The sequence below is a fragment of the Zerene cesonia genome, chromosome 17 (genome assembly GCF_012273895.1).
Source record: "Zerene cesonia ecotype Mississippi chromosome 17, Zerene_cesonia_1.1, whole genome shotgun sequence".
Classification (NCBI taxonomy): Eukaryota; Metazoa; Arthropoda; class Insecta; order Lepidoptera; family Pieridae; genus Zerene; species Zerene cesonia.
In genome coordinates, this window is record NC_052118.1 from 9,314,949 (window position 1) to 9,325,968 (window position 11,020).

The following is an 11,020-nucleotide window of genomic DNA, read 5'->3' on the forward strand; positions in this document are numbered from 1 at the left end:
CGTTACCGGGTAGAAGTTCTTACTGGGTGGCCTTATGCATCTTCTTATAATTAGTGCGTGTTATATGTACATAACACGTTACTCAAAAGGCAATAAATACTTTTCGTTTGTTTGTTTGTTAATTCGTATCTATGAAAATAAAACACTTTCATGTATAAACGAATAATATATCGTTTTAGAACATAGTACCTGGGTGACCGAGCTTTGCTGAGTATTTTTTATTTTTTTATAAATTGTTTTTTTTTGGAAATTACATTTAAGTACGAATTACATACTAATAAAATGGTGAAATATGAATAATATTTTTCGATCTTACCGACAGAAACGCCTCCTATTTGTTAAAAAAGTAAGTTCAAGTCGATAAAACACGAATATGACATTTTCTAAAAAAGATTCCTAGCTAGATCGATTTATCGCCCCCGAAACCCCCTATATACTAAATTTCATGAAAATCGTTGGAGCCGATTCCGAGATTCCAATTATATATACAAGAATTGCTCGTTTAAAGATATAAGATTTGCAGTTCTATCTCTCCGAACCGGTGGTAAATGTTAAAACTGTATAAAATGATTCGAAAATGCTTAATATAATCTCTTAATGAAGCCGCTATAAGAAGTCTAATTGAATAAACGTTTGAGTTTGAGTTTGAGTTCTAGAGAATAAGTCTCAGGCTCAACTCATTACTAACCATTTTTCCATACGGTCGTGTAGAAAAATAAGCGATGAGCAAAAATTCCATTGCAAAATAGATCTTAGAGCACATCGAGTATCATAAATGATGATGCTTTAAATTTACCTTACCTATAGACCAGCTATCACGTGTCTATCGCTGTCATATTGTGTATCACAAGCATGGACGTAGTATATAATCATCATATGTGCTAAGTAGGAAGTCATGTCGCATTGTCTTGTCGTCGTCTATTATATTTGTATATATAATGACTGTATTAGAAGAAAATAGTGTTTTTGAGAGCTATTTGCTCCTGTTGCTTATATTTTTTGAGGAGTAAGTAATTTAATAATACATTTTTTTTTAAATGAGGTTGACGATGGTTGGTATGTAAATAAGTTCGCGCCATAACTTGATAAAATGAATGTTTTGGAAAATAATGCACTATGATAGGTATATTTTCTTAAGGACAAATTTTGTGATACCGTTTTTTCCTTACTCTAATGTGACAAATTATTATAGGTGAGATACTAAATCTGTTCACTATATTTTATTAAATAATATGTTAATGGCAACATAAGTAAAAATTTTTTTTATTCTTAATTTCTTTCTATGCATAAAATAAAAAATATAGCCTGATATAAAAAAAAAACAAAAACGTATATTTTAGTTCCATTATTTATTTTCTTATACTTCCACTAATAACCGACTTCAAAAAAGGTTCTCAATTCGAGTGTATATAATATGGCATGTTGTTTCATTTAAATTTGGTTTATCTCTCTCTATCTGACAATCCGGAAGCGGTTGACATTATTCGTTAATAATAATTACTACACTTCACTATAAAACAAATATGCAATATGAAAAATCCTTCACTTTTCAAAACATTGGTTGAAATCCTTACCCTGTTGAATGTAGATTTACCGCAAAGCCAGTAAAGAGCTTAATAAAACGAACAATTCTTACCTTTCTCGCATTATCCACATTTGCTCGACTGGTCTTCAAGATTAGAGAACGTTTTGGACTCAGCCCATTAATCTTAAAAAGAAGAATTAAATCATTAAGCTGTATGATACGATTTAAGCGAAAGACTGAAATAAATATGTATTAAATTATAGCATTTAAATTTCATATGTATGTAACTTATATTTTATTGTGTCTTAAATTGAAGTTTTATGTCGGGAAGACATAGACCCCTGAAACACAGCGAAAGCTATATTAGGAGTCTGGGATTCATATTGTATGTGATTCAATAAATGATTTTTATTTTTTTTTTATTTTAAATACTCACTAAAAATATACATTAGACGGTCTTGAGCCACGACAAATACCAATTGTATAAACTGTTTTCATTTCGTTAAGATTTCGCTGGCCAAGTACAACTTCATACGTAATTTTCTTTTTTTTAGTGACACATACATCACATATAGATTGAATTTATTCCCTTTATTTAAATGATATTGCCATTATTTAGCTCAAATTCTTCCAAATATACGCCGCAGACTTAGAAACTAGATTATGACAGTCGTGAATAGGTACATAGGCCCAACAAAATGGTCTTAATAAACTGTCAACGAAATTGTTTTTCCTGAAGGTGGATTCTTTAAATAAAATTACTTTAATTAATTAATTTTTTGAATTATAAAAAACTTGGTACTTAATAAGGTTAAAACGATAGCCTTTTGTTTTAAATGTTCTTTGAGAAAATAGCTTAGCTTAGTAAATTAATTAGCAATAACCTTCGTGACCCAATTAAACGTTAAAATAGGCTGTGGAATATTCCTCGAAGAAACCATGTCCATGGGTTTGATCCATGTCATGGATGTTTTGTAGAACAAAAAACGGTACGGCCGTGCTGCTTTTTCGTTTGCTCGACTTGGCGGGGGCACTGCCGAAGTGGTGATCGGGGGAGGCATTCCCCCCTATCAGCCATAGAAGATAAAATGGACCAAAGCTCAAATACTATCACACCATTAATGTTAGGATGCGTACTCATTAAAATGCATGCAAACAAGGTCAAAATGCAGTTCCATTGAAAGGAAAAGGACAAAGCATAAATTTGTCGGTGATTATCTAATATCAACATTTCATCGAAGATATAAAGTACCGTTACTTCATTCGACATGTGGAATTAAGAAATAACGCCTAGCTTTAAAAAGTCGCAAATACAAGTGGCCCTGATATCGATTTTATTCATATTAAATCAGTCGACCAACCTACCAGTTATGTAATTTATTTGATCCAGTTACGTCAATTGTTTTTGAAGTAATACTCAAGTCACGCAGTGTCATTTTAGTGGAGGAGTCGATAAGTTTACAGATTTTTTACGCTGCAAACTATTAATGTTGTGTGCTGATTATTGGATATATAAATTGAATTTGTTTTTTCAAAAGGGCACTCTATTGTCTAGTTACTAACGGTCAATTCACTTGAATAAGCACACATGAGGATTTTCTTTTTTTTTTTTTTATTTTATTAAAAAAAACACAGCTGTATTTATTTTTTGAAGAATTTACCGGCGTTTTCAAACTACGTGGCACAGTGATCTGAAAATAATCAAATGTCATTAAATAGCTTTGCTAATTTAATAATACATATACTTTGGTCTTCGGCCTTTACAAAAATTACTACAATAATTTGTGCCTAAATTGTGATCGCGTGTTTTGCATATAAATAAGTTTTATTTGATGTATTAAAAATTTAATTTTCGTTTCAGATATCTGAGCGGCACTGTAATGTCCGCAACCGAGCTCGCCGCATCCCTAACAGAAGATGTTTAAATGCATTTGGAAGACTACATTATTCTTTTTATTATGGTAAGTCAGTTCAAACTTCTGAACAAGTCAAATAAAAAAACATGATTTTTTTTAAATCAAAAACATCCAGAAACCAAAGACAACCAAATAGCAAATACGAAGAAAAAAAGCAACTTATAATTAATACAAAACAACAAAAAATAACATAAAAATCAAACGTGCGGTAGGCCTTTAGCAAAACAGAAACAACTCAGTATATCAGTATCAGGTAAAACACAGATGTGATTTTCAGATGCCCCAAGGGCTAATAAAGCGTTACCTATACATTTAATTAATAAATTATAGGAGTAAAATAAAAATGAACATATATTTCATATTAAAATAAAATATCTTTTAAATTTTTTAATAATTTTTTAATTATCTTTTAAATAAAATATCATTGAAATATCACCAAAGTTGAATTATAGTAGTATAACCAAATATTCTGTTTATAAATTCTTATTTCAGATATAAAAGTTTTTTCACTTCTAAATTTTAGCTCTAAAACTATTATATTTTCCATATTACATTTTCGGTTAAGATCACGTATACTTCAGTCTGGCTCAAAAAACATGTTTTATCGAAACAGATTCTGTTCGGAATGCTAATTCTTTTAAATATCCTAACACATAATACATATAGTACATTTAATTTTTAGTTTTATAGCATTGAAATGCTTTATAAATGAGAAATTTTGAAAGAATAGAAAAAATTTTTCCTCCTGTGTCCTGCCTCGTGATCAATTTTTTTCTATTCTTTCAAAATTTCTCACATATAGTACATTCAAGTTCAAAAATGTGAGTTCCCATACCATTGGTGTAATTGTTACACACACACACACACACACACACACATATATATAATAATAACAAATATATAAAAATACATATGATAATTCTGGAAATATTGTTGTTTTCAGAAATGTTAACAAAGCCAACTTTTACGACTTTTTATACGAGTTGTTAATCAAGCACGTATTCAGATGAAGGATTTTTCACTGCTATATTTTACAAGTTCCTTCAAAGAATATAAAAAGCGTTGACAGTCGTGACATTTTATAAATGAGAATGGAAACTTTTTTATTGACAAATGATTTAAATATTGCAATATGAAAAATGCCTAAAAGAATTCAATTTACTTTCGTCCAATTTCCATTTTCCTGGTTGAAAATTTACTTTCTTGGACATTTTCTTAACGTAATATAATAAAACAGTAACCAGATCATTTCTGTGCATTAAAAGAGTAGTTGATATGTAATATGGACTTTTATATTTTTTATGGATTTTATATACTCCAAAACCCAATACCCAGCATTGGGTAAATTTTCTTCTGTTATTCCGTCTTCCTGATGGTATCATAGAAATGTTCTTATATAAATTAAGTGAATATTGATGATAACGTCTTTAAAACTTCAGAATGATTGTCATGGAGATGCGTCCTACATTACATTCCTAAGTATTTAGTTAAGCGTTGTATTTTCTTGTGTTTGATTTTACGCGAGTATTATACATTTAGAAATTAAAAACTTTTTAACGGGTTTTAAACGCGATTTATTCATTATATTATTAACCCGACGTTTCGAACACTTTACAGCGAGCGTGGTCACGGGGAGACTCTTGAGTCTCCACCACGAATAAATCGCGTTTAAAATCCGTTAAAAAGTTTTTAATTTCTAGTTAAGCGTTCTTTAACATTGTTTTAAAGACTTTCCAATAGTCAACAAGAATGCGACCATACCCATTGAGGTTCAGAATTTCAAGAAATGTTCAAATTTGTTTATGTACACCGTGAATAGAATGCTATAATAAAACGCTCAATGACCTTCGTTTGCCTTTCGTGTGTGAATTTAATACGAATATTACATGTTTGGAAAAAAATCTGTAAACATTGCAAAAGTATAATAATATTACTATGGAATTATGGTGCAATCAAAAATATATTTTAAAGTATAGAATAAATGAAGTCCATTTTAAGAAAGAGATTATGTATATTAAAAAAACCGTCCATATCTGATCAGCTTACAAAATGAAATGTAACAAACATTCACCCTCACTATAAGGATTATTTATACTTTATCGTACGTTAATAGTACATTAAAGTAATAGGTTAAACTTCACAATCATGTGACCCTGAAGACCATACGACACATACATTTTGCCCTCTAATATCTCCCACTATCAAGTGTAAGGAAAATAAATGGATAGTGGTATCTAACCGCCATCTTAATGACGGACCTTGTATGGAATAGCTTTTGAGAAAGTTATTAACATCGTATTAACTTAAACGCCTTACTTTTATGAGATCGAAGAATACATAAGAATAAACAATGACGGTTAAACATCGAAGTTTACGTGTAATATGGAAGTGAAAGTAAAGTATAAAATTCATACGATTGATTTTTAAACGATGGGTTTTAATTGTGTTAAATACAGCTTTTTTTATGTATTTAAGGATATTAAACGTTTTATTCATAAATAGTTAAGTTATTACAACCCTCAGTTGACGTAATTTCTTAATATATAAAAATCCAGTGTCATGATGTATGTTCCCAATGAACTCTTCACTAACTTAACCGATTTCTATGGGCATTTTATGTGTAATTTAGTCCAACTTAATATATAGGATAGTTTTAATTTCGATTAATTATCCCAATAATTTATAATCTTAATATTTTTAATTATTACTCAGCCACAGCAACGCGTGGCCGGGTATGCTAGTTTTCTATATATACTGACAATTACTACTACTTTTTGTATATTATTTTCGTTATAAGGTTTGTTAAAGGTGTTTAAGGTTTGTTACTTTAATTTTTTCAAAAAGTTTTGGCGGACTTTTTGCTCTTTAAGTAAAGTTTTGGTCGTAAAGTATTTTTACATGTTTATACGGTAACAGTCTTATAAAATAACAATGTCTCCCCGATCAGCTGGTGTTACCGAAATATTAAATCTTTAAAAAGTTCACTACTGAAAGAAACAGTGTCTAGATTTATAATCGAATTCACACAACTTCGAGGCCGTATTACATCACTTGTATGAAGCTTAAGGTTAAGGTCACACACTATAGCAGCAATGTAATGAATCACCGCGATAGCATAGTGATAACATCTCCAACGGTAGTGGCCACTCCACAGGGTTTCATTGGCAATGCACGATGCAAGTCGGAATGGATGCAGTATTTGTTTACGTGTTATTGTTTTTAAAAGTATAAACAAGTGTAACCATTTTTCAAACCCGGTTGAAAGGTGTTGAAACAATACCAGAGCATTTGTAAATGGTATAACCTACCTAATAATATTATAAATGCGAAAGTTTGTAAGGGGGTGTGTGTTTGTTGCTCTTTCACGCAAATACTGCTGAACCGATTGCGATTGAAATTTGGTACGTAGATAGCTGGGCAACTGGAATAATATATAGGCAACTTTTTATCCTGATATTCCTACAGGATACGGATTTACGCCCATGAAACCGCGGGGCGCAGCTAGTATATCATACTTTACTATCTTATATACATAAAAAAGAATCCCTATTTCCCTTGACTACGCCATCACGCGTGAACGGCTGTACCGATTTCAAATATTCTTTCACCATTAGGTAGCTACAATTACACTGAGTGACATAGGCTATATATGTGGTGTAATCGGGTGAAACCGGGGCGAACAGTAATATAGTTTATATAATAGACTATATATTGTGGAACTCTTCAACACATTTTTCTTATGAAACATACTATTAGCTTTTAAAATATACGCTTGCCAAGGTTGTAATGATAACTTATAATAGATTATTTTTATTACTTTCTGAACAAATATAGAATTATATGTTTTAGACATTTGTGCAAATGTGCCTACATTAATAATTAAATTAATTAGAAATTTTATATCAAATTCTATAATATTAAAGAATTTGTTTCTTTCTTTGTTTGTTAAGCGCGCTGCTCTCAGAAACTTATTTTAAAAACAAGCTTCGCCCCGCGGTTTCACCCGCGTAATTCCGTATCCCGTAGAAATATCGGGACAAAAAGTTGCCTATAATATGTTATTCCAGTTGTCCAGCTGTCTACGTACCAAATTTTATTGCAATCGGTTCAGTAGTTTTTGCGTAAAAGAGTGACAAAACACAGACACATCCTTACAAACTTTCGCATTTATAATATTATAAGTAGGATTAGGATTCTTTCACCGTTGGATATGAGTTACCTCTAAATAGATTCCTTCTTTTTGAATTTGGTTGCTAACTGACAAAGTGTGTTTTGCTTCAGTAATTATTTTATGGCACAGTAATTACTATTTAATATGCTAGTTAAACAAAACTTACAAAAACACAATTTTCATTTGTCGCTTTTCCTCATCGTTAGGTATATTTGTTAATAAGATTTCTGAATGAAATGATAATCAGCTCTCTTCAAAGTTATATTTAACCTTATCTGTCTATACACAAAATCTCATATCGCAGTATTCGTTACCAATTTCCTCCGAAATTTGATCCATTTTAAGGTTCCGTACCCAAATAGTGAGCCGGGGCCGGAGTCAGACAGACGACGTATTAGCAGTAACTAAGACGTCGTCTGTCTGACCAGCTGTACAGCTGTCTCGAGGTTGTATCTCATAAGCCGTGATGGTGAGACAGTTGCAATTTTCAGGATTGACGTATTTCTGTAATAAAAAGCAATAACAAAATCAAAGTTAAGCTACGGTTAGCACAGTCATGATTTGGATGGGTTACCAATTTTTGTTTGCACTTTCCCATTAGCTTATTTTTTCGAAACACCCTTTACTGTGAATCGACCCTAACTTTACCGATTCTTATGACACTCTTTTTTATAGACCTAGGTGATAAAGGTATCCTAACTCAACATCGTTTTATCGGGTCAGCTATAAATTTTATCGTTATTTATGTATCTTAGAGCCATCAAATCAAAAATCAAGTGCCAATTTTTTATTATTTTCGAGTTAATAAAGCATTACACGACAATATAAAAATGTCACCTTTAAAACGTCAAGACGGATAATTGGAGCGTATTTTGAAATGGTTGTTTAATAGGATGTTCGGCGCATATTAACCAAGGATCGAAAAATCTGCCGCAGAACCAAATGGCCTGGTTTTCATACCCGGTGAAGACTAAAAAATGATGACTCAGTCTACCAGAACACAGAAGACTGATCATCGACATATCCATAGAAAATTAATCATTAAAACATATTTATTTAATGCACTTAAAAAGGAGACATGCATTATTACTCTTAATAACATTAGAAAATTTGCGGAAGGACAATAAATAATTTAGCCTATTCTAAATATAGAAGTGGCGTGTACAATAAATCGATGGAGTTGCCTTGGCCTGAATACTTGCTTATATGAAATGGTATTCAGCCGAAATACAAATAAAGAAATTTTGTTATTAAGCCTAACTACAGTTGGATGGTTTATATTTAAGAATCACTTATAAATGAGTCTTTATGGGACTCTGAAAACTATCATCGCTTTTTACAAGGCGGTAGTTGTAAAACTGCACATGGATAAAAAAGTATTGAACTTGGCCTTAAAATAATTAATTTTGCCTTGTATGTATATATAAAGGCAGATATCGATACGCACCTGTGTTTAATATTAAAATTTTAATTTAATCGTTATCATGTAAATACTTGTCATTATCATTACTTGATATCAAAGTCAGAAGACCATTCACAAACAAAATGCGTACTGTCCAATTATTATTCTCGTCCAGAATTCTGGTATAGAATAAATTAATAATCCCATAGTGGCGTGAGCGTTACAACCAAGATATCTTAGGTTTGATCGCGGTTGAAAACTGGTACTAGAAGATTGATTTGACACGAATCTGAATCTTTATCTCTTACCTTACCCATGTCGGAGAATGATAGGTTGAAAAGACGTGGAATACATGCAATAAATTTTTACTTTGAATCCGTTCCTACTAATGTTATAAATGCGAAAGTTTGTAAGGATGTCTGTCTGTTTTTGACTCTTTCCCGCAAAATCAGCGGAACCTGATGAAATTTGGTACGTAGATAGCTGGACAACTGGAATAACATAAAGACAACTTTTTATCCCGATACTCTTACGGGATACGGACTTACGCGGGTGAAACCGCGGGGCGCAGCTAGTATTCTATAAATAGTTGATTAGTCTAAATCAAGGCAGGCCTAGCAACTAAATTAAATCTTTATAAATAACAAAACTTCACAAAGGATTTTACAAAAACGATATTCCGTGACAAAGTTCATCAACACATTAATTCAAGGAACATTTTAAAGTATACAATGACAAACAGACAGTCTGATCTAGTAAATTGTCTACACGCTATCATAGTTTAATGTACTGTGACCATTGCTTAGTGAATGTTTATTTAATGTCATATTAAGTAAATTAATGACGAAATTACATAAGCTTTATTAAGTTGAACAAATAACTAAACCACCTTCAAATCGTCAGATGTTAAACAGGACCATAAGAAGGCACCAGATTTCAATAAAAAAAGAATCATAAAAATCACTTCTCCAGTAAAAAATGGTAACAAACCCAAATAGAATTGGAATCTAACCTAAACATATATAAGATAACCTTTATTGAAGTCGGTGGATAAATCAGCTCGAAATTTTAGTTTGACCAATGACAGCAACTACAGTCGCCCGCGATCATTCTAATCAGAAAGAAAGAAAGAAAGAAAAAACATTAATTTGGAGACAATGTGACACGAAACACTAATCAGTAGTGCTTATTGTAATTACATTAATTTATTTTTCGGGTTTGAGTGGTTTGAAGTGGGTTTATTTTTTGTTAAAAAATAATTATTATAAACTAGCTGCGCCCCGCGGTTTCATCCGCGTAAGTCCGTATTTCGTAGGAATATCGGGCTAAAAAGTTACCTATATGTTATTCCTGTTGTTCAGCTGTCTACGTACCAAATTTCATTGCAATCGGTTCAGTAGTTTTTGCATGAAAGAGCAACAAACACACACACATCCTTACAAACTTTCGCATTTATAATACTACTAGCTGCGCCCCGCGGTTTCACCCGCGTAAGTCCGTATCCCGTAGGAATATTGGTATAAAAAGTTACCTATATGTTATTCCAGTTAACGAGCTATGTACGTACCAAATTTCATTGCAACCGGTTCAGTAGTTTTTGCGTGAAAGAGCAACAAACACACACACATCCTTACAAACTTTCGCATTTATAATATTAGTAGGAAGTAGGATGTTGCAGGTTCATCATTCGAATCTACCCTCACTATCAGCGTAGGTGGGATTAAGTAATCAGTTGAATAATGATACTCGAAGACATCTATTGTTTGGAGTGAATGAATGAATAAAAATTTTTATTCTAAATTCACAAACAAGTTTTAATTATATAAATACATACTCGATTCATACGAAATTGCTGTAATTGTTCACATTTTAGATTCACGAATAAAAATAACACATCGGGGATATTCTTTTAGAAGCTATGCTATATATACACGTTTTACGTTTTGGACTAGATTGACAAAGCGAAAGAAGCAAATGGAAAAAATAAATAGCTCAATCAAGCGAAA

The 11,020-nt window shown here is 31.7% G+C and overlaps 1 protein-coding gene across 1 annotated transcript in view; it reads left to right on the forward strand.

Moving 5' to 3' along the window:
• Window positions 1-11,020, forward strand: part of LOC119833360 (glycine receptor subunit alpha-4) — a 31,321-nt gene that overhangs the window by 8,767 nt on the left and 11,534 nt on the right. Inside the window, exon 2 of the mRNA XM_038357347.1 lies at window positions 3,387-3,486. Coding sequence (XP_038213275.1) covers window positions 3,443-3,486 — 44 coding nt within the window. The 5' untranslated portion in view covers window positions 3,387-3,442. The remainder of the gene's footprint in view (window positions 1-3,386; window positions 3,487-11,020) is intronic.